General features: G+C 45.6%; 1 protein-coding gene across 3 annotated transcripts in view; it reads right to left on the reverse strand.

The window, feature by feature from the left end:
- Positions 1-624: 624 nt before the first annotated feature.
- Positions 625-24,635, reverse strand: part of CPNE4 (copine 4) — a 481,705-nt gene continuing 457,694 nt past the window's right edge. For 2 of the 3 annotated variants that reach the window (XM_036894782.2, XM_057492042.1), the window contains 6 exons: positions 24,494-24,627; positions 16,489-16,543; positions 13,509-13,560; positions 11,199-11,332; positions 6,097-6,333; positions 625-1,224 (listed from right to left, as the gene is read on the reverse strand). In XM_036894782.2, the coding sequence (XP_036750677.1) occupies positions 1,090-1,224; positions 6,097-6,333; positions 11,199-11,332; positions 13,509-13,560; positions 16,489-16,543; positions 24,494-24,627 (747 nt within the window). In that variant the 3' untranslated portion in view covers positions 625-1,089. Of the gene's footprint in view, positions 1,225-6,096; positions 6,334-9,712; positions 10,618-11,198; positions 11,333-13,508; positions 13,561-16,488; positions 16,544-24,493; positions 24,628-24,635 lie in introns of those variants that run through there. The other variant, XM_057492043.1, reaches the window with a different exon arrangement.

The raw sequence follows: 24,635 nt of genomic DNA on the forward strand, positions 1-24,635 counted from the left end.
ATCTGGGAGCCATATTGCATGGCCATTCGCTGTGGGCAAGTTTCCACCGTGTGGTTCCACTGAAAACAGAGGTCGTTCCGAGGGACTGATGGGCAAATGGAGGCAGCTGTGCCATGGGTGTGCTACCTCCTTCAGGAGGGCAGAGGCTGGAAGGGGCCCTCCCAGTCTGCCTCAGGAAGAGGTGGGACTACAAGGCAGTGAGACTGACTGGGTGTGCAGCTTCTGGAGCCAGTCTCATTACCTTCTGCTCCCACTTTGGAGCTGGGCAGGACCTTTGTGCTACAGCCAGGGAGACAGGCTCCTCCAGCAGATGAGGGGCTGCCTTATTCCAGATGCTCTCTAGGGTCACACCCAAAAGCCTGGAACCCCAGTGCTCTCTGTGCACCTCATGGCATCACCAGGACCCTGTTAGGGATGCAGAGCCTTGGGCCCATGCAGACCTACTGTAGCAGAGTCTGAATGCTAGTGAGACCCTCAGGGCATCTGTGTGCTCAGTAAAGTCTGAGAGGTGCCAGGCCACGTACCCCAGACCCATTTCAAGAACACCTCTAGGTGGATAAACCTCTTCTTCAGTAGAGAGATCATTCTCAGCAGGGAGGAATTAGAGATAACAACTGCAAAAACAGTGTGCTTCTTTTTTTTATTTTAAACATGCAAAATACAGTCCATGCATCTGCCATTTTGAAAAGGCTCTCATCTTGTAGCAGATAAAACCAAATATATTTTGGCTATCAACATTCAGTAAATGTTTCAAAATGCTTTACAGTGTAAAGATAATAAGAAATTTAGCAAAATTTCAACAAACCTGTATAAAAAATGGATACTGATACCATTTTATTTCAAGGTGACATGCTGTAGTGTAAAGAGTAAATTATAATTATTTGTGTTTTTTTTTAGTAAAAAGTCTTTAACAATACTAGGCCTTAACAGATCCAGGTTTCAGGGCTACACATGCAAAAAAATTTTCAGTTAGTTAAAAATCACTGAAACGTGCTATTTTTAAATGTGTATGTGTGGAGTACAGGAGTATTAGAAGTATTAAATATTAGGAGGAATAGTATGTCAGAACTCTGTAAAAGTTTGTGCAGTTCATGGCGCCAGTGTCCTGGAAGACTCGTACATTTCTGATGAACATTTTGGCTTAATCCCTTTGCCGTTGTAATAGTCCACGACTTGGTTTGGGACTTCGGCCAACACGCTCTTTGCCAGGGCAGCTGGGGATGCCTGCAGGGAAGAAGAAAGCACCATGACTTCAGCACCTGGCCAAAGGAGTCTGATTCCAACTCAGCCTGAAGGACTTCAGTCCTGCTCCGAGCAGCTAGTCTCTCATTCAAGCATTCATTCAACATTGGTCCAGGGTCTACTCCAAACAGGAGTTGTCAGATTGTTAGGAAAATGAACCTTTAATTCAAAACCCTATTTTTTCATGCCAGTCTCAAAATATAAAACTACTCAAATATGAAGATGGGTGAGAGTCGGGTGGCAGAATGAATTGTCAGGAAGTTTTGTTTCTGGTTTTCATTAATTTCCAGACACTTAATTGTATCCCAGGCACTATGTCAGGGTTTATGAGGTTTATGGTTCTTGTGGGGAACCCAGACTAACTCTGCCGTGAGGCAGAGCACCTCACTCGCTACAGACCAGCAGCACTGTATCAGAGTTCACTGGAAATGTAGACTGTCAGACCCAACCCAGAGATGCTCAGTCAGAATCTGCACTTTAACTTGACGTCGGGGGCCCTATACGTATTGACATTTGAGAACCACTGCTCCAGGGAGTCACAAACACTGCATGACCAGAGCACAGAAACAAAGAGAATAAGTTATCTTGGAGGAAATCACAGTGGGCTTCCAAGAAGAGGTGGCACTTAAATTTGACATTTTTTTAAAATGCAGAGAAGGAGGGAATGGCATTTAATCATTCTAGGGGCAGTGAGTCATCTGATGGGGCTGAAGGAAGTATGTGTGTGTGTGTGTGTGTGTGTGTGTGTGGCACACACACATGCACTGGGGATGCAAGATTGGCAGGGTATTCAGTTGGAAAATAAGCTCGAGGCTAGGTGTTGGATATTCTACCAGCATTATGCTCCCACCATATGGTCAGAGGCAGATACTCTGCATGGACTCTGGGTCTTGGGAGAGGAAGGCAGAGGCTTTCACATTCAGGACTATCGGCCCAACCCCTTGACGAGTAAAATTGCCTGAGCCTCATTATTAGCTATTACTGAAGAGTGAAAACCTGAAGCAGAGCAACCAGTTAATAAGTGTGGAAAGTCCCCAGGAAGGATAGGGGACTGGAAGGAGGTGTGACCAAATGCCGGATGGCCCCGTTTCCAGTTCCCTCCTCTGTGATTGCCACTCAGCCATTTAACTTTGCTTAGCCCCTGTGTTCTCAGAGACAAAGTTGGAAAGAATAAGAATTCATGCTACCTCAGAGTTTTTAGGAGGCTTAAAATAAGAGACACATACCTTAAAAACAATCTGAAAACACAGGAGTTTTTTTAAAGTGACCCCTCACATTTTGAGGCTGTCACAGCTTATTGGACATTTGGCATCTGTGAATGCTCTTTTATCTTATAGATCACTGCTCAGGGCTGTGTGTTAGATGATGGCCCATGCGTACACTGGGGCAGGTAAACAGAAGTCATTCACCCCTTTTCTCTCTGGTCATCTCTCATATAGATGCTAGACAGCCAAATGCTTGATTTCCTAGCCTCCCTTGCATCTAGGGATGGCCATGTGACCCTCTTCATCCTTTGAGACATATGTGCAAGTTTCCTGAGGGGCTTTTCTTGGAAAGCTTTTCTTTCCTAGTTGGCTCTGGTTCCCTTTCCTTTTCCTTCTTTCCTTGAACTAGAATGTGATTCCTGGAGCTATGACAACCATTCTATCACTATGAGAAAACAGCAGAGGGAATCATCAAATGCTGCCTCTGATACTAGTGAACCACCCTAACTTCTAGTTAAATGACAAAGATATATTTGTATTTATATAATCTAGAGTTCCTCAACTCTGGTGCTATGGCCATTTGGGCCAGATGACTCCCGTGTGGGGACTGTCCTGGACACTGTAGGGTGTTTACCAGATTCTTGGCTCCTACCCACTGGATGTGAGCGGCACCCACTATCATCCTCACGAATGTCTCTGGGCGCTGCCATGTTCTCTGGGGAGCATAGCTGCCCTTGGTTAAGACCCATTCAGATAATCCACTGTAAAATGAATTTGCTGTTATTTGAAGAAAAAAATATTCCTAAACAGTGCTGTGAACTAGAATTTGCTGCAATGAGGACATCATTCTGTGTCTACACTGTCCGATATGGTAGTCACTAGATATATACAGTTACTGAGCCCTGGAAATGTGGCTAGTGTGGCTGAAAAGCTAATTTTAAATTTTATTTCATTTTCATGAATTTAAATATAAATAGTTTCTCTGCCTTTTGCATATCTGTTCTGCTGGCTCTAGTGAGCAAATAGGGCATGGGGCACAGGCCCCGAAGGTGAAAGCAACTGTTAATCCCAGCTGTTCTTACTTGCTAACGACCTGCAGAGACCAGACACTGTGATAAGCTTCATATAGACACCACCTTTAATCTCCAGGGCATGTGTCATTTGCCTCGTTTTACAGATGAATGTCTGTGGCACAGAGAGGTTAAATAACTTCCCCAGAGCTGTGTAGCTCTAAGCCAGCACCCTGCCCACGCGTGCCCTGTCCACATGTGCCCTGTCCATGCCAAAGCTCTGAGTTACCCTGCAAAGACAGGCAATTCATGGGTTACTGGCTTATAGGAAATGGTATCAGCTCCTCACCTTCCATTTTATTTGCAGCTTATTGAATTCAGACTAAATTAGTTTGGATGATGAAATGGCTGGCTTTCATCTAATTTGAAATCCGTGAAGAAAAGGAGGGGGATTCACTCCTGGCACTGTTGTCGTCATGCCCAGGGTGGCTGGAGATGGGGCAGAGAGTGAGGCCCTGCCCTGCCGGGGCCAGGCTGGCACTCCCTATGACACCCTCAGCTCCCTGCTCGCAATGGACCTGCCTTCCTCGTGTCCCCAGCCCAGGTGGTGAGGCTGTCCTTGTGGCCACTTCTGTCTGCTCTAAAGCAACATGTTAAGGCCTTGTAAACCACTCTCAGGTTGCTTAGCCTAGCAGTTTTTTGCTGAAAACTATGTCCCAACTGTGCAATTCTCCAGTAAATTCCTTAAGGCTGGACCCCTGGCTTTATCATCCCCTGCAGTCCCAGGGCTAGCACAAGCCTTGCACACCGCAGGCACTCCCTGAGCACTTGTGGAAAAGGAGGAGGCTAGCGTCCTGATGGAACTGTGTGGCGCCAGGGAGGCACACAGATATGTGTGCGTGTAGGGGCAGGGAGTGGTGGTTTGCTGGGCGAGTGCATGGCAGAAAGTGCTCTTGGGCCCCCTCACCCAGACAGTTACAGGTGCTGGTCAGTGATGTGGCTGGCAAATGGGCAGGGCCCCAAATCTGGGAGAACAGCCCTCTGCCCACCTCAGGTATCATGCAAGTGAGCAGCTTCGTTCACCACAGCCACTGGAGCTCGGCTGGCTCCAGCACACGGCTCCGCAGAGAGAATGTGGCTCCTTGCCATGCACACGCAGACCACCTGAGGCGTGGAGAGCCTCTTTCATGTGATGCACGGGTGCATGTGGAAACCTCCTCCTTGGGCAAGTGGAAGAGGGGCTACATCACTGTCCTCCCCATCATGCTCACCGAGTGCTTGCTGGGGGCTCGGCTGTCACTGCTGCCGCCTGGAGCTCCCTCAGCTGTGTAGCCAGGGCTGGAGCTTAGGTTCCTAATGATTCTAATTCTACTGTGGATCTCCTTAGAAGGAGAGCGGCTCTATGTGGGGTACAGTGATGGGCCATATCTCCCTGTTGAGGGAGCCCTGGCATGTGCAGTGACCTCCCTAAGTGGTCCCGCCAGGCCTGAGATCTGGGGTTCCACAGAGGCTGCTGGGCTCAGGACTCATCTGGATGCTCCCGTGAAGGCCTGCCCAAGAAGGTGGCAGCATGATCAGCAGCTTACGAAGAAAATATGCCAGCATCTCTGGTGCTGGCCCAGGGCCTTGTCCATGGTGCACAGCGACCTGTGAGTCCTCTGACCCCTATTCCTATTTTACCTGGAAGAGTGGGGGGGTCCAGTGGGAGCCCAAACAGCGGTTCAAATGTTCCTGGACATATCTATTAACTGGCTAGAGGAGTGTCGGGGGTTCACTGAAGAGGTTTTGGTCCCAGGAGAGAGGCTTTTCCAAAGTAGGATCAGGAGGGAGAGCTTGGGGTGGGCGGCAGAGTGTCTGTGCCTTCTTTGCCCTGAACCTGAATACCTGACTTCAGCCCAGTGACTGAGAGGCAGTCGGGAAGCTGAGAAGACACTTCCAGCAGGGACCATGGAGATGTGGGGACACAGACTTTTCTGCAGTAATGGTCCAGGTGACAGAGGGGTCCCCATAGCAAGGAGAGGAGGGAACTGCACTGATTCTGAAGACCTCCTTTGGTTACTAATCAGTTTTGAACCTGCTGTAGAAAACAGCACAGCATGCACTGCACCCTTCCCCCACCCTCATCTCCCAGGCCCCGACTCACTGATTGAGCCCTTCTTTGAGCTGCCCTTGTTACCTTGCTGGGTCCCTCATTAATGAGGTGAGTAAATCTTTGATGTTGCCTACTGTATATTTACAGGGGACTTAGGGTTCCATCATTTTGAAAATAGACTTTGCAAAGGCAAACACAGGCCTCTGCCAGGGCACAGGGTTTGACAAGGAGAACCCGGAGAAGTTTCAGCTTCTCTGTGCTACTTCAGCCGGGCACCACTGTTGGTGGCAGCCCTGGGCACTGCAGAGAGCCTGAATTACATGGATGAGGGCAAGGGCAGTGTGCTGGCTACACAGATAGCAGGACTCCCCTCTACTCTAGGTATGTACGCTCCTTTCTCCAGAAAGTCAAGCTCTGCATATCCTGTGGGGCATGGCCTGGCCTGGGCACCGGCAGGGCATTGCTTCACTGCCAACACTGACAGGAACGTGGGGGGCAGCTGGTTTTGGTTCTGCTCTCTCATGGGAAGCCCCCAGGGTATGCATACGTGTTTGAAGTTCCTGAAGGGCACGAACTGGACGATGTCTCGAAGGACAGGCTCTCCCTTGGGGGACCTCAGAATCCCGTCGTCACCATCCAGCATCTGCATGTCACTGAAGTCGGCGTTGCCCACCCCCACGATGATGACTGACATGGGCAGGTGGGAAGCGTGGACAATGGCCTCCCGGGTGTCGGCCATGTCCGTGATGACGCCATCGGTGAGGATCAGCAGGATGAAGTATTGCTGGAGTGGTTGGAAGCCAGGTGAGGGTGGGGGCGGAGAGGTGGGAGACAAGGACAGTGCCAGTTACCTGGTGGCCTCTGCATGCTGACTGTGGAAGTGACAGCAGAGTCTCATGGAGGGCCTGTGTTACCCCTCAAAGACTTCAGGTTATGAGGAATGCAGCTGAAAAGCAGGCCCAGCAGCTGTAGCTTAGTTCTAACAATCACTCAGTGATGGTTACAAGGTGCAGTGTGGGAGATGGAGCAACAGAGAGGAGTCAGGAGTGCTGGTTTGAAACATCCCTCTCTGAGACCCTGGGGAAACCCTAACTCCTCTGGGCCTCAGCCTCTTCACCCCTTAATCAAGGAGGGGGGCAGGATCATCTACACGGTCCCCTTCGGCTTGGAGATTTTTAAGAGCCTAAAGCTGTGCTGCCCAGCACAGTAGCCACTAATCAGCTCCATATGACTACTGGGGCTTTGAAATGTGGCTACAGCAATTTAATTTTATTTCATTTTAATGAATTTAGCTTTAAAAATGGAGACCTAGTTCAGTTAATGGAAAGCTTTTAGGTATGTTTGGAATAATGCAAGTATATGACTCTACGTTCTCAACTATTGACTAATAAAAATCTAAGTAAACATCAAGTATTTGTGATAATAACACCATGCAAATTAAGGTGATGTAAGTATAAACTACACACCAGATTTGAAGACTGAGTTCTAAAAGAAAGAATGTAAAATATTTTATTAATCATTTCCATACAGATATTTTACATGTTAAGATGAGAATATTTTGATTATATTGGGTTAGATAAAATATATTAAGATCAATTTCCCTGTCTTTTAACTTGTAAAATTTTGGTTACTAGAGACTTTAAATCTGCATCCACAACTCCCAATCTGCGTCTAGTGGACAGCTAGTCTGAAGCCCTTGGAGGTGGCTGCCCTTGCCGAGCGTGTGACACAGAGGCTGTTGTGCTCCTGCAGCTCCCTGCTCTCCTGCTCTCAGCTTGGTGCCAGCCTGCAGCCTGGTCAGCCAGTTCCTTTCCAGCTGGACAGACTGGCAGGTGGCTCATCCGAGATAGAGACTGGAGGAAAGGCTCTGTGCTCGTCTGCACTGGGAGGGCTGGGCAGTGAGGGGGTCTGGAGGTGGAGGCCCATTGGAGGTCATCCCTGCTCGTTAGTTAGCTGTGAGTGACACCATGACACTCTCCACTAGCGAGAAGGGAGGGAAGCAGGCCGTGGAGATGCCACTCATGCCAAACTCAAAATAACTTCTCATAATCTTTGCAATATGTCCAGCATCTACAGGGGAATAAACGTAGGGTAATTAAACGTCCAAAGTGTCATAGTTCAAAGAAAATAGGCTAGATAGAATAGGCACATCTTGAAAACACCTGGTTTTTAGAATCATACTTAAGAGGTCACATACAGGCTGGCAGTGTTAGAGTCCCCACTTTTTTCTGAAGTCTGAAAAAAATGTTTTTAAACAAAGTAACTTGGTCAAAAATGCAACTGGGGAGAACAGAAATTCACACTGTGATGAAGATAGCCACACGTTCTAAATGCTTTCGATACAGTTCAATGTAAAGACTAATTCTGTTCTATGTCTATTAACAAACTCCCCACCCCTACTTCTATTGAACCAACCAATTTTAAACTTTATTCAGATTGTATATTTTCATCCATATCTAATGCTTTTTGAGTCTTAACATTCACAGAGAGGTGACATGGAAGTCTGAAGCATAGTTTCAGCAGGATGAAGCGATGGTGGCACTAGGGGGGCACAGAGAGAAGGGGCAGAAGGAGGTGACTCAGTGCTTTGGGAGAGAGGGGAGGGGAAGGAATGAGTCAGAATCCTGAGTCTCCCTCCCAGGGCGCACCTGGGGAATCACGGCAGACGCCACTCCTGAAGGAGTCTGCTTCCGATTCACGAGCAGGTGGGCCCTTGAATGACTCGTATCTGCCATCCGTCCCATTTTTCACCCTCCCCTAGGTCCTGCCTGCTCTGATCTTTATAATCCAGGGGCTGGATTCCCCTGCTTGCTCAATGCTTCCAGGAACAAGAAACCTGAGAATCACACTACTACATCAAGAAACTTTAGAGCTGTAATAGTCTTCTGTAAATGGAAAATATCTTCTGTAAAGGAACAATAATAAATATTTTAGGCTTTGTAGGCCATAGTGGTCTTTGTTGCCTAAACCTGCCAGCACAGTGCAAACAGCTGTAGGCAATATTTAATATGATTGGGCATGGCTGTGACCCAATAAAACTTTACTGAAGGACACAGGTTTGGAAGTTGTATAATTTTTACGTGCCATGAAATATAATTCTTTTGGTTTTTTTTTCAACTATTTAAAAATGTGAAAATTATTCTTAGCTTGCAAGCCACTGAAAAACAGGATGCAGGCCATAGTTCATTGACTTTTAGTTTAGAGCAGGGCATTTTAACCTGGGCATGTGGACTATTAGCAGATTCCAGTCAGAGGTAAATTATCTTTTTATTTTCACTAATCTCCAATTGAAATTTATCTTTTTCTTTCAATTATAATAAAATAAAATGGTAACTTAGTCATCAACAGAAATCACAGAATGTGTTCCTGTTATATTACAGTGGCTGCAAATATCTCAATATATTACTTATATTCAACACTACTTAGAAATTAAAGCATTATAAGGCTAGCTACTGGTTCTCATAATTTAATGTTTATAAAAGAAATGCTTTGTTACTATATTATGATGTTTGTCACATTTAAAAATATTTTGCTAATGGCATTTCAATATAATTGCTTTATATGTTTTATTTTGTGCATTTAAAAACACTTCTGAGAAGGGATCCATGGGCTTCACCAGCTTCTACAGAACAAAAAAGGCTAAGAACACTAGGCCTTAAGAGAAGGCCAGGACCCTAGCGTATGACCCTTCCAGGTTTAAACCAGTGAAAGGTAGTACACTGCCGGTGGCCAGACTGAAACTCTGATGGAAATTTCCAATAAAGCCAGCAGGGACAGTTGCTTCCAAAGTCAGGCTAGGAAAAGGCTCACAGATGAAATATGGTAGCCTTTGAATGTACTTGAGGTCCTATTTAGACAAGAAGGGGAGTTTTTTTCTTTCTAGAAGAGTTCCACAAAATCAAGGGGAAAGTCCTCCAGCACAGCTTGCCTAAGAGGTTAAGGTTAGGACACTTTGCAATCAGGATAACAGGGGTCTTGGACCACAGGCTGTTCAAAGAACAGGAAAAGCCCCTAGAGAAAATTGTCAGTGTTTCTAGCCTGCAGGGGCAATTTGTGCAGATTCGAAGCTTCCTGTACCATTTCCTGACCTGTCCTTTCAGAGTAGACCCACTTGTTTGTGAAGGAGAGTGCTGGCCACAGATGCATGCTTGCTTACATCGGTCAAATCCATACCTCTGCCAGCCCTGTTCTCTTTTTACTGTTGTGGGTCCTGGTACCTAGGGGAACTGAGGTCATTTTACTTTTAAAAGGAGCTCTGGTGAGCCCTGTGTGCTCCTGTGGCTAAAGGTGTGTAAAGGAGAACAGGCAGGTTTGGATACCGCCCTTTAACCCAGGAGCAGTCTGTTTTATTGAAGTCTGCTTTATATGTTGGGTTTCTGAGCAAGGTATCATGTTAAGAATTTGAATTTGAAGTTCTGGTGATCAAACAATGTTAAGGAATAAAATGAAATACTGATTCTGCCCAACCATTATTCCTGAATATTGACCTGAGAGGATTCAGATCTGTTCCCCTGGGCACACATGGCTTCTGTGGGTTTGGCAAGATGGAGCTGTCGACTTTGATGAATGTGGTTTTCAGAGAAAAATCTGGCTGGGTTGGGGGTAGCAGGAAGGAGACATGGAGGCAGTGAGTGCAGGGAGAGGTTCAACGGATTTCACTGTGAAGGAGAGAGTAATAAGGGACAGTAGCTAAAGGGTAAAGGGTGTCAAGGGAGATATTTGGACTTAAACAGGCGATACCAGAGTGTGTTTTATTCCGTAATGGGAATGAGTCTTCAGTAGCAAGGGCAACACAGGTGACAAGGAGAGGAAAGGACTGAGTCTGCCAGGCCAGTGTCTGGATCATGGGGAGGAGACTGTACCCAGCACATGGGAGGGGCAGCGTCCAGTGCAGTCAGTCCTTCGTGCTCCTGACATGGAGGACGCTGAGGATGCGCACAGTGCGGGTGGGTGAGATGAGCTCGTGTGAGAAGACCAGGGAGTAGTAAGTTATTTTTTTATACAAGAAAATATCTTGGAACCCAGGATAAAATTAAGGAAAATTTCAGACATCAGTGATATTCTGCATCTGAAAAAAGTCATAAAGTTAAAAAAGAAATAAAAAATATGACACAAAGTTATGATGGTAATGTATGTAATGCTCATATGTTAGGGGAGAAAACACTCTGGCCATGTAGCTTTGGTTTGCATTTTCTTATGAAAACCATGACCAGAGTGCGAGAATACTTTTGCTGTGATGTCTGTGCCGCGCCTCACCGCCACAGCACAGACCCGCCGCGGCTGTGCTTCTGGTTCCTGCGCTTCCATCTGTGGCAGGCGCACCTTGGCAGTGTTGTTTCCCTAGGAACACAAGATGGGTATAACCTATATTCCAGCAAATACAGAGCGTGTGCATGGTTGCGGGTCTCCTGTGTCCAGGCAGCGCTGCAGACACCTGAGAAGGGTCATCTCTAAGCTTCACTGTGACCCAGGGGAGTTGGGTGTGATTAGCCCCGTTTTCAGGTGAGGAGGATGAGGCTAGGGAAGGCTGGCACTGCGAGGACTCCCACAGGCACAGGCGCTTGAGTGCACCGTGGGAGCCGGCTGGTGGCTTTGCCAGGTGCCCGGGTGAGCGCGCCTGAGAGCAGGCAGCCCCCCCCTCCAGCTTACCGATGCCTCCTGGGTGTTGGTCTCCTCGGACGCTGACCTGGCGACCTTCTGGATGATAGGGGCGATGTTAGTGGGGCCGTAGAGTTGGAGCTTGGGAAGGCAGCTCTGGTAGGCTTCCACGACTCCCTGAATTCCTAAGGAATTGGCAAAGTAGTCCCCTCAAATATTTGTAACTAAACATACACAAATAAAGCATTAAATTCCCCCAAATAGTCCTTATTAACATTACATTTATGTCCTTCAGATAAAAAATAAAATACCACATTGCTGGTATCGCTGCCTACACTCCCACAGAAGTACTCTCTTTAAAGACTCAAGTCAATAGCGACCATTTCCACAGACTTTTCCCTAATATCCCACTTTACACATAAGATTTCATTAGATCCTCACAGCACAAGGAAATAGATTTTATCGCCATTTTATAGGTGAAGAAACTATGAGGCTTAGAGAGGTTAAATGGTCTGCCCAGGTCACACAGCCAGTGAGTTGGAGACTCAGGATCCAAACCCAGGTCTGGCACTGACAGCTGCACCCCTAGCCACCAGGCAGGTCACCTCTCATGCTCCTCTGGCATTCACCCTCTGCTCCAGCAAACCACCCCAACCACCTGAGGGTTTGAGGTCCTTGTGGGTAGGAATCATGACTTACTGATTCAAAGATAGCAAGGCAGGTGGGGTGCATGGTAGCTGCTCACCAGGTGTTTGAGGAACGAGCAAAATGGATGAGGGAGTGATTTTCATCATCATAGCCACCCCCTCAGTTAAAGGGGGCTTCCATCCTAAGCCACGTGAGCCAGGGAAATAGTTAAGTGTGGGACTCTGCCAGAAGGGGCAGCCCTGCTTGTGGGGCTTCTCCCCATGTTTCATGAGTCTGGATCATACATTCACTGCTAGAATTGTGATCTCACAGTGACAGTCCCATCACTGATGATTTTTGTTCAAATGGCTCCTTTTCAGGTCTGTGCCTATGTTCCTTGTGGCCTTCTCCTGTGTCAGCCCATCCTCTTAGCCTTCCTACACAGAAACAGCACACTGGGCCTGTCTTGGGCCAGGGGGACCCACACAAGTCTCTCTGGGTTGCTTTCCACACCCACCAGCGCTGCAGACCAGCTTTTGCATATTTTGGGTGAGCAAGCTCTGTCTGTTCTGCTTTTATACACACGCTTCCAACCCCACTGATGCTGTGCCCTCTTTGGCCACGTCAGAGTCTGCCATTCTGAAGGCAGGTGCCAAACAGTCAGGCAGCCTGGCCTGAAGTGAAGTCATGCTGAACAGAAGCTCCTCATCATTTTTGGTTCTTGAGGTTTTGCCTAAGATAAGCAAATCTGATTTCTGTTTCCAAAGTACCAGGCAAATGAATTTTGTTTTGGTGGGGAACCTTATAGTTCAAGAATGGGGATGGTTAGGAATGAGAAAAGTCCACATCATAATAAACATGGGGTGAGGGATCATGAGAGGGAATAAAGGCAAAGTGGAGATCGGGTCTCAGAGATTATTATATTGAGGCCCAATGATATTGATATCATATTCTTGGACATTAAGTGCTAAATTCATGAAAGAAACTACTAGATGCTTTACATACCCTATGGATCTGAATTAACCCTAGTTCAGCCCCTTCCATCTTGATGAGGAGAGAGAGAGATGAACATCTCTACCTACCCCACTGTAAAAATGTCTTATAATCTTCAGAGTAATAAATATACTTGGCTCTGTTTGTTACTTAGAAAACAGGGAAAATAATTCTAGAATAAAATTTATTATCATAGTTTCATTTCATCATTATTCTTTTGTGGATTTGTGTTGGGGAACTTCTAGCTGGAAATAACAGAACAGGGACTAAAGCCTTTGAGAAGGTTCTTTCTGGCACAAACCACGAAGCCATTCATTTGACATCTCTGCAAACTCATCGTTTGCCAACATGCTGCAAATGTGAAAAGTTCCCCTCTCCTCAGGCCCTCACAGGGAGGGAGCTGTGACCAGCGAATCCCTGGCGAAAGCCTGCAGAGCAGAAAGAGCAGCGCCTGTCACTGGCCGTCAGTGAGTTTGCCCGACCCACTGGAGAACTCCAGCACTGCCATCAATATTCTCACTGTGAGCCCAAGACTGCCTCTGTAGTCTGTATTTCCCAGCTCTCACTCTTCTGCCCTGTTATATGGCTCTCTGTTGCCTTTGGAGGAGCATGGTTTATTTGGGTCCAGAAAGCCTACTTCTACCATGGACAATCATAACTGACACACTGCAGCAGAGAGAGACCAAGACGGCAGGTAAGTTGAAGCTGTGAGAGGCTGGCTTTTTTCACTTTGTGATTTACCTGCACATTCTGGGTTGTCTTCATTAAAGTTGATTGCGAAGTCATGAGAGACCTAGACACCAGTTAAAATTTTAAAAAGGGAGAAAGGAGAATTATAGCTTTAATCCCATAAGGAGGCACTGGGGTTTAGAGTTTGCAAACAAATGCCCATTACATTCATTATGTGTGAAGCAGCAGGAACTATTTTAAGCCTCTACACAATCAATCTGAGATGGAGGGTGGATTCTAAGCTCCCTGTGGAGATGAGGTGACAGGAAGATTTTCTAGAATCAGATAAATGCTGGCAGGAGGAGAGAATAAGGTATATAAAAGAAATCCAAGAAAAGATTTCAGAAAGATGTTAACTCCAAATAGCTTCCAGGTAGAACTGGCCACAGACTGGAGGCTTAGATTTGGCTGAACTCTATTTGGACCAGTGGAAAAAAAAAAAAGAGGGAGAGAACTCAATAACCTGAGCTGTCTGCTCCACATGGCAATGGGAACGGGTTCCAGCTAAGCTTGAATCAGCCTCACAGGCAGGGCAGAGCCAAAGGCCAGGTGGGGTCTTACGCACATGCAGATAAGGCAGACTCAGCCTGGGAAACTAGTAAAGTAATAAACCTTGACATCTTCCAACACAAATCCCTGTTCCTGGCAGGACATATAGGTAACACATTTACTTTTTTCTTTCTAAAAACTGATAAAGCAAAAGGGATGTTCTGGCAACTGGGCATTTTTAATGGATCATTTGGAATTTTACAGAGACTTCATTTTAAAGTCTATTTCAAAACATTGACTCTCTTTTGGGTTAGGAAATAAGTCATTGTTTTACAAGACCCCTCTTTTCTTGATGAGGGTCAGAACTGATGAGTGGTGCTTGGCCCACATTCCTGTGCCCTTAGCACTTTCAGGCGGGTCGGCTGACTTCCCAGCACCTAACCTGCTTCATGTTCCTCAAGCTTTGTCTTTGGCCTGTAGAGCCTGCTTTGCCTGCCCAAGTGACAGACTAGAAATGTTTGGGAATCAATATCCCCTCGGAGGGGCCCTTCATCGGCACTGACGGGACACTGTGGATCAGTACCCAGCCCTCTTGTGCTGGAGCAGTCCCGCTGGGCTCCCTGAGGGGTGAGAGGCCCCAGCTGCTCACGGTGGGAACTGGACAGTAGCGGCCCCCACGCCCCACTCTCTGGTAAGGCCTCCTTCCCCTCTCACACACGTGACTTGCACCCAAACTCTTGACTAAGGACTATTCCTGGGAGAGTGCAAACCATCACACAGGTACTAGGGGCTCTGTTTCAGGGTAGAAACTGAGATATCACGCTTGAAGAAGGCACCTGTGGTGGCCTTGTGAACTCGCTGGGGCACCTGAGCCGCTGGGACCATCAGTCCTATCTAGGGCAGAGGGGAAATGGGCATGAGACAGGGTGTCTGAGTGGTTCTGAAAGCAGAGGTGAAGTGATGGGTGGGGGGCTGTGAGGACAAGCCGAAGAAGCTGGCCGACAGGCCGGTGGAGCAGAGGGTCAGTGAGCACAGGGACTTCAGAGAAGAGCAGGAAGGAGACTTACTCCAGGAGGAGGAACAGGCAGATGCCATGGATAAGAAAAGAAAGGCCTGGTACAAGGGTACCGCAAACTCTGTTCTGGGCCAAGCTAAGGCCAGACGGCCGGCGGGATGTGACGGAGAGCGTCCCAGGGGGGCTGGGCTGCTGTGGGGCATCCCAGTCCCAAGGCTCAGCAGCTCTGTGAGGAGGGTGGGCACCCATACCCACCTGCCCACATTCTGGGCATCTGAAGGGGACTGCATCTCCTCAGCTCTGGTGACTCTTGCCTGTATAATTTCTTAATCTTAGTGTTGCCAGGCCTTTAAGTTTTTCCAGAGAGCCAGAAATCTGACATTTTATTTGAAATTGCCTAATTCTTAAAAAAATTTTTGCCCATGTCAAATATAATACATCTGTGGCCTGAATAATGTATATAGGCCACCAGTCAACAACTCCTATCACATATTCTCTCCCCCTGTGTGTTCTATTAGCAACAAATGCTTCTGGAATTCCATAGCCATGCCTGTCAGGGAGGCCAGTGTGGAATAGGAGGCACACAGGAGGCCAGGCCAGGGAGGCAGGCATGCCTCACCCCTGCAGTCACAGCAGGTTGGGGTCCCTCTTTCAGTGAGGGCACAGACAGGGAAGCCCCTTGGTCTGACAGCTCTGGTGCAGGAGAAAATACTGGCACCTGACCCTGCCCTGAAACTCAGCCTGTAGAAGAGAAGTCAGCGGTGGGGCAGTGTTGCTTGCACTTAGCTCGGACCTTGGAGGAACCAGTAAATGGGGCAGGGACCCTGCTGCATCTCTGAGGCCTGCCGCCCGTGGGCAGTGGGTTGTCTGTTGAGAGTGTCCACAGGAGCATCTGGTATACCACAGTAGAGCCCTGCCATCCACAGCAGGCAAATCTCTCTATATACAGTCTGCCTCCTTTGTGGCATGAGAAATGATATCAGAACTGAATAGGATTCCAGTGCTTTCAAGGGAACCTTTCAGCTTCCCACTGCTCTCATCCAGAGTGGCTCTTTCTGAAGGACGTATCCATGTCTGTGTCACACACAGGAGTGGTGCTCAGACTGCAGAGGAAGGGGCTGTAGATGTCACTGTCATGGACTTTCACTGTTGGCATTGTCCACAGGCCCTTTCCTCAGGAGAGGGCTGGATACCTGGTTCTGAGCCACTGGAGATCAACGTCCTGAGCATTTTCTCAGGGTCTGACTGTACCTATAAGAAGCTAAGCAATGGGACCTTCATTGGAACCTCTGAGAAGACCCATCCAGAAGACCAGGAGATCAAGTTTGATGAAAAGACAGGCTCCGAGGAGCTAATTCCACTGGTTCTGAAGACTATTCTGAGCCTCTGCACTACACTTACATAATTACATCCAGGGCTGAAAAAGTGAGACTCCTGTGAAGGAGACCCAGGTCATCCTTTGGCCATTGCAAAGGACCGCTCACTCACCGTGTACTCTGGGGGTATCCTGGCACCGAACCCGAAAGCTGGGAACATTTTGTCACTGAAATTAAAAAATAAAAAGAGGTTGCTTCATTTGTTCACCTGATGAGGAAGGAAGATGTGATCCTGGATAGCACACGTCACTGTGCCAGATGCAGACCCATGCTTCTTGATACTGTGGTTACAGCGGGAAATCAACAGGGATGATGAAACCCACGACATAACCCCAAAGTTCAGTACAGGCATTGTAGTCTGCAACTGCTTCCCTTAGCTTTTTGCTAGATTTGATACCAAGGAATAAAATGGCCCCGGGATTTCCCCACCTCCCCTATCCCAGTTTTCCGACTCCTTTGAAAAGTGATCATGAAGTAGGAACTCCGTGTTTGACTGTGTTAGGATTCTTCATATATATTATCTTCTTAAATATTTATAAGGAGAGATTATTATTCCCATTTTATAGGTGGTGAAATGCCTTGGGAGATAAAGTGACTTTTCCAAGGTCATGCTGCTAGTTAGAGCCAGAGTTCAAATCCAGACAAGCCTAATCTGAAAGGCTTTTAATAAAAAAGCAATGGGATGCTTGGAAGGCTCCTGATTGACAGAGCTTAGTTCCATCTATAGTTCTCATTGTGTCCAATACTGTATCTCATACAAGCAGCAGTAAATTGTATGTCTTCTCTTGTCTCCTGAATTCAAAAGGATGCTGTTTTTTTTGTATTAATATCTTTACATCTCCACTGCTTCCCTGTCCCAAAAGGCCCCTTGCCTCCATCTTTAGCATAATACTTTCCACAGAGTGTGTGTCAACAAACATTTAATAAATAGATAATCCATGACTTGAATCATTAAGATGTGACTATACAAAGGAGAGAGAATTTTTGTTAAAAACCTGTGAGAGTCACATACATGTCCTTTGGATTGCTTCCTCTTATGCATATTGAAATTTCTTTCTTAATTAATTCATCCACGTATGTTATACCTTAACTTCAACTTTACTATGCTGTAGGCAACAGGATGGGGAGAAGAAGAGCTAACATTAATTGGCGCACTGTGCTGGTCACAGTGCTGGGTGATGAGTAGACTTACTTAATACCCACATAATCCTTGAAGGTCCCCCTAGTTATTACACCCATTTTACAGATGAATAAACTGAGTCTCAGACAGGCTAAGAAAGTGGCTTAAGGTGTTTACCAGGGAGGATTGTGTGATAGTGTGATAATTTAATGATTATACTTAGCATTAAATGTGATTTCCTTCTGGCTTTTCCAGTAACTGGGCCCATGGACCAGATAACAGATAAGACTCTTCTCACACAAATTCTGTGCTGTCAGGGTGCTGTTGCAATGGGGCTCTGGAATATTGCTCTTGGCAGAGGCATGTCCTTCTCATGCCACCTACCTTTTACTTTTTCTCCCATTAAAAACACAACTGAGATTTGTTCTTGGAGCAATTTCCACATTTCTCAGTTTTTTGTACAGTTAGTCAAGGAGAAAAGGAAATTCAGATTGTGGCTCAGTGTCCCTGGCTGTCTGTCAGCAAACACCCCGCCCCCCCACAGCCCTGCTGCCCTCCCCACAAAGCTTACCAGGCTGGGCTGATGGAAGTCAAAGTAGCAAAGCCAAGTTCCACCCACTGCCTGATGGACCTGGAGCTCATTAGCAGCCAGTAATCGCTTTGATAAAACGTCACCAAAACACAGCCAATTTGTCTAAATTTGGGTAGGGGTTAGAAGATGTAAGGAACCCAGAATTCTTTTGAATTAGTCTAAACTCTCCAGAAAACTACCAGCTCCCTTTCCTTCACTGTTGTGTAGGTATGGGTTTGTGGTACATTGCAACTAGAATGTGTTAGAGAAAGTATTAATGCTGATAAATAGAAAATCACAACAGCTTATAAAGGATTAGCCACAGCTCTGAGAAAAAATGCTTCTGGTCCTTAGAAATATTGAAATAATTTGCCCTAGCAATTCCTCCTTAACCAACACAAGGGCAAGCAGGTGTGGGAGGGAACCTGTGAGGGAAATTTAGGAGATTTTTTCTGGTTAAGTCTGGAGGAAAACTTCCCTCAGAGGTGGCTCAGAAGTCAAAGCTGAGAAACCAGGAGGTTCCACACACTTTATTTTCTTTTTTGATGAGCTTAGGAAGGATGAGATCTAATATTCTATCCATTTCTAATCACCAAACCAGTGTGCAAGCCTTAATGATTTTCCTTTTATACCTTCTAAGCCACTCTTGGGGATCTGAAGTTTGCTGAGCATGATGCCCTGCTACTTAACTGAGTTTCAAGAGTAGCGTGGTAGGGAAAAGACTTCACTTAGAAAAGGAATAGTGAGCCAGGGGATGTCAGTACTTTGAAGTTAGCCACTAAAGAGTCTCTAACTAATTATCATACTAAAGAGAAAACTTCAAGCCTAAGAACAATATATTTAAACATCAGTTCTTCCTGATTAAAATAGAACTAGGCAGAGAGAAGTCTATTATACAAGAGGCAAGAGAAGGCAGGTGGAGTACACAGCAAACATCAGTATGCCAACGCTTCGAAGAGCTCAAGATTGGATCCACTCAGCGTTACATGAAGGGGCTGATTAGCAACGAATGGGAAAATGACCGGTGGGATACGCCAATCTGGAAAATTCAGGGGATCTATCACCACATTAGTAAAGGCAATATTTCTTACTACTGGAAAAAAGTTTTAAAATACAATAAAAGAGCCCCTGGTATCCACTGGTCATGAGCTTGCCATCCTGAACTTCTTAGGGAAGGACTATGGTCAAATAATCTCCAGATGGAAGATTCATTTCAACCACCATTTCTACCCTCCCTCTTAAGGAAGACATTGAGATGAAGCAAGAGATTAATAATGATAAGGACAAATTACCAGATCCATAAGGAAATGGAGACTAACTCAGAGAAAAGTGGCATTTCAGAACATCTAGACATTTAATAAAGACTTCTTTGAAAGAGTGGTCTTAAAACAGGGGTGCATGACATGCAAAGCCCTACTGGGGATATGACAGCATGGTTTTTCCTAAAAAAGGAAATTAGTATTCAGTTCTTCTACTTCCTTATGTATTCTTTGGTGGCCTTGATCTTCTGGGAAAACCTGTAATGGAACAGCCTGTTCTCCATTCACACCTGGCCTCTCACAACATGCTTCTTCTTCACCCATCTTGAATCTTAACCACAATGGTGCATTGCTCCAGAGTGCAGAAACACAGTGGCAGAAAGTTAAGGAACAGTTCTGAATGTGAACGATTCACTAGAAAACATCCTTTTGCAAGCCAGGTAGCTGTCAATTTTTTGCTTTAAAAAGCTTGTAAGAAGTGCTGATGTCAGCTGGTAGATCATTAAAAATACATTCTGATGGTAGACCATTATGTGATTTTTTTTGACATAAACTTAAAATTGAGAGAATTGAGCAATACTGCTAGTCAAACTCTTTGCATTACCATGCAATTATAAATAATTATAAGAACAAGTTTTGTTAGTGCTTACACTGACAAAAATAAAAGATTGGATTAAAATTGATGCTAGGCTCTTCCATTCTAGTAACAGGTAGCATTTATCTACAGATATGTTGGGAAGAGAACCCTGCTATCTGCTTTATTAAGAGTTTTTATTTTTTATATGCAATAATTAGGTATTGAAATTTCCAATATATTTATGTTCTTATGATCACATATGCACTAGTAATGATTGTAATATAAATTCAAATAGAAGATATTTTTAGAACACTTTGAGTCTTTTCATTTCAAATTTCTGAAGTTTCAGTAATTAGAAATTTTAAAATTTATAATCACATTTTTATTATGGAAAAGTATGAGACAGTAATCAATAAAATATTTTCAAACCAAAATTTTGAAGATGCATTAGTATGAGACTCTTTGGGAAAAGGAATAGAAATAGGAGTTCATGAATAAATAAATAAAATTCTCAACTCAAAATAAAGACTTTTTCATGTATTTTTAAATGGATGATGGTGAGTATGAAATAGCTATGGCATTTGGTTTCTACTGGATGCGGTCACAAGAGTTATATTAAGAATATTATTTTTAAATGTCCATATTTACAATACACTGGAATTTTCATTTTTTGTCACTATTTAAACTCATAATGGAAAATGTTAGATCTCAGTGTAAGTGTATTAAGGATTTTTAAAAAATTATTTTTGGGATATATGAGCAAAAAATTTTTTTAAAGGTCATTGGTTCACAATGTCCTTTGGATTGACACTATAGACCTTTTCTTCTTTTTGGTTCAGTTTATTTTTACAAGTATTGAAGACAATAGCCTCTGCACTTACTGAGTATTTGGGTCACCTCACATCTAATCCTGATGCTTGCTGTGCAAGGGGAGCTGGGTGACCCAGGTGTGCCTGTCACTAGGACCCCAGGCTTTTTCTGTCACCCCTGTTGACTCTGCCTTTCAGAGGTATCTGGTCTGGTCTAATGATTCAGAATAAGGATAAGCCCATCCATGTTCTAATAACAACAAAGGACAAAATTAGCAGAATGCTGAACATTCCAGAATTCACCATCCTGAGGAAGCCCTCTTTGACCACCTCTCTTCCCACAAAGGATATAGCTCATCCTTCCCTCCTTAGGCAGTCCCCATCCTCATGGGGAAAAGCATGGGCTGCAATTTATTCACATGCCTTCCTTGCCCATGAGGCTGTGAACCAGTGGGGCGAAGCTGTGCTTCATTAGTTTCTCTGTCTTTGCTGTACCGTGTGAGCTACCTGGCAGCCATCGCATCTGACCCATCAACCTTGGATGCCCACCAGAGTTAAAAATCCTGATTCCCCAGGATGTACAGCAGACTAATTAAATCAGAGTCTCTGGAGTGGGGCCCAGGGATCAGCATATTTTAAGGCTTCCCAAGTGGTTCTGGTGTGCAGCCAAGCCTGAGAACCAGTGACTGGTGTTGGCGGAGGGGAAAGGTAGCAGCGTGATATGGAGCTGCTCCTGATGTCTGACCCAGTGCTTGCCAGACTGGGTACCCATTCTAACCTCACCTTTGGCACACCATGGACTAGAGCTCCTGGGTTTCTGATATCCCCGTGTCACTCCTATAAAACAGCAGTCAGGACTTCCAAGCAATGTATTCAGTATCTGCACTCTCTTGATAGCAGATAGACCAGTCCTTTTCTTGGAGGACATTGCAGGCAGTCAGAGACCCACATCTGTGCTAGGCCTGAGGAATGGCTGTCAGCTTGGTCTTGAGCAGCTGGAGGAGACCAGAATGTTTCCAGGAGCTGGGCAAGTACTACATAAGAGGGAGTACCTGAGCTCAGTTATGCGTGCTTGCATGGGGAGCCAAAGGGAGACACAGGGTGCATAGAACTGGCTGCCCGCACTGCCTTCTGGGCTGAGGAACAGACATTGAGGGGTAGAGAAGGGTGGCTTCCCCTTCAAGCCCATCCTGAGAAGAGCTTTGTGTGTCTCTCAAGCTGTTGTACTTCATGCGTCACCTCGTAATGACCCTTTAGCAATGACTCTACAAGGCAGAAGGAGAACCCTGGGCTGTCAGAGGCTGGGAGGAATTTCTAATGCTAATGGGAATTAAAACTTCCATGTCCCTGAGGAGAGGGAATGATGCCTTCTGTCAGTTCCTATTCAAGTGTTTGTTTCTCAGCATCAACCTCACTGACTTTGATGTGAGAATAAATTAATTCTAAATTTCCTGACTCTGCCTGTCTGTTGTCTACCCGCCCACATAAAAGGGAGGCTGGGGCCTTGCTGGGCTTCAGGCGAGCAGCCTGCATTACACAGTCTTCTGGGGAGTCTTGAAAGGGTGCCCAGGCTTTTCAATCCTCCTTTTCTTCCACAGACATCATTTTAATGCTAAGCTGCCTTCTTTATATATACATATAAATCCCCATATGCTATAAAAGCATGTATCTCTGTGTCTATCCTCTGTCTGTCTATCATTTATATATCTATATAAAGCTCCAGAAACCTCATTTATTTGCCTTTTGGGGCTCATAACTTTGGTATTATCCTATTAAATTTCTAAAGAGGATCATTTATGATGATTCTTCATGTAACCCCTAAGGTGTCATAACTTATTATTATATTGAATCCGTGTATTGGAGTGAATACAGAATGTCCCCAGGCTTTGTCTGGCTTACATTATAAAGGGATAATAGCTCTAAGAGACTGCATCCCTCCCACTGTAGCAGGCAGCTTCCACATGAAGTGATCAGAAAACAGACATTCTGCACCTTGTCCTAGATCCTTCAGAGAGCCTGTCCTGGAGCCACATCGAGGGCTCTGGGTGTTGACACCTGCATTTCTGACAACCCACCATCTCTCTGGAGTTCATTATGACACTGCGTTCTCCCCTGCAGAGTCAGAGTCAGCTTTATTATAAGCATCTGTTGTACTGCATTAAGGGCTTTTATCTACTTATCTCTTTTAGGAGCATTTCAAGATTTAAAAGTCAGTAAGAATCCTGAAGATATCCCTCCCTCCGTTCTTGTCTCTTATGTACATATTATTATACTAGATTATTCATGCGTGTGTGTGCATGCATGTGTGTGTGTGCGTGCACGTGTGTATGAGAAGGGAGAGAATTGCTGTTTTGGACTCTTTCTGACAGCAGAGATGCAATCTGTCAGCATTCTCCCTCCTTGGTAGGGCATAAGCCTCTGCAGGAATCCTCCCTGTATTTGGGCCTAAGAAGTCAGAGCTAAAATTCAGATTGTCTTCACAGTCTCTAGCTCAAGGTTATGTATAAGAAATATCAGGTCAATAAGGTAATTTAAATGCTACCACCCTCTGTTCTCAGTGTCTAAGTGGGGAAGGGTCGGCAAGGGATTGAGTGTTTAAATTGAGATTTTCTGTGCATGGTCATTTATTCCCCAGCTGCTCTCACACCCATTGAGTTACTGGCAATGGCCGAGCCAAATACAGAGACTTTTTCTTCCCTCTAGCGCCTGGAGTAACAGGGTTCTAATCTGGTTATCATTAATTGTGAGACTAGAAAGGACAGAGCTCATACCATCCCATAAAATTTCTCTGAAATTGGAGGATAGAGTCACTTTCTTTATTTTCCTGGTTTAAAAGGTCAGTTAGTTGCTGCTCATTTACTAACTAGTCTTGTTACAATCACACTAGGGGGTCAACTGGGATTTACCCATATTTATATTACATAGGCTCTATCCCAAAGAGCCTTCTTAATCCAACATGTGAACAACTTCACCTCAATCCAGAACTACTGGAAAGGGAAAATAAATTCTGTTTAGTGTAATTTATGTAAATCACTTCTTACAGGGAATACCCTTGTGAGAAAGGTCAACACTGATTTCAAAATCATGTTTTCCATGTGCACACCAGCAGGGGTACACACACACCCCTGTACACAAGGGTGGACACACACCCTCTGCAGAGTAACCCAGAGCTGTGAGGCCAGTGAAACGCTATGAAAATGAGCTAAGCTGTGGAATGAGATGATTCTGGGTTCACATCCCGCCTCTGGCTGTGAACTAGAGCCCAGGTCACTTGGCCTCCCTACATAGCTTCCTTCTTCTTTAAGACCTACTACATAAACACTCAGATAAGGGTTAGATGCACTAATGGCCAATAAGCTGGGCTTCTCTACTTCCCAAGTCCATACAGGTCATCCGGGAATCCTGTTAACACCCAGAGTCTGATTTAGCAGCTGGGGCATGGGGCTTGAGATTCTAAGTTCCCAGGAGATGCTAACACCAAACTTTGAGTAGCAAGGCACATACTAAAACTTCACAAAGTGAAAACCAAAATTGCTACCCCATGGGGGTGCATGCCAATTAAGAGAAGAAAGCTGAGAAAGGATTTTTTAGTGGCCAAGGTGAGCATGGTGCAAACTCAGTTTCTCTGAGCATGAAGAAGATAAAGCGTTTGAGAAAGGGTTTTATTCTGTTCCTTCGAGATCTTTAGCATGACTTAATTTCCATTCTTTTGCCAAGGATCAGCCCGGGACCACCAGCGCCCAAGAAGACATGGGGCCCGAGCCCACTGGGAGCCTTGTACCTGTCATAATCTTGGCAGATCTCCCCCACGGCCACCAAGGCCTTCAGGTACTCGTTGGGTTGGTACGGGTGGATGTAGTGCAGAGAGCAGCTGTTCCTGGGGTCCCCATTGGAGGCGGTGAAATCTATGGCTACCTGTGAGA

Source organism: Manis pentadactyla, chromosome 14 (assembly GCF_030020395.1).
Source record: "Manis pentadactyla isolate mManPen7 chromosome 14, mManPen7.hap1, whole genome shotgun sequence".
NCBI classification, from domain to species: Eukaryota; Metazoa; Chordata; class Mammalia; order Pholidota; family Manidae; genus Manis; species Manis pentadactyla.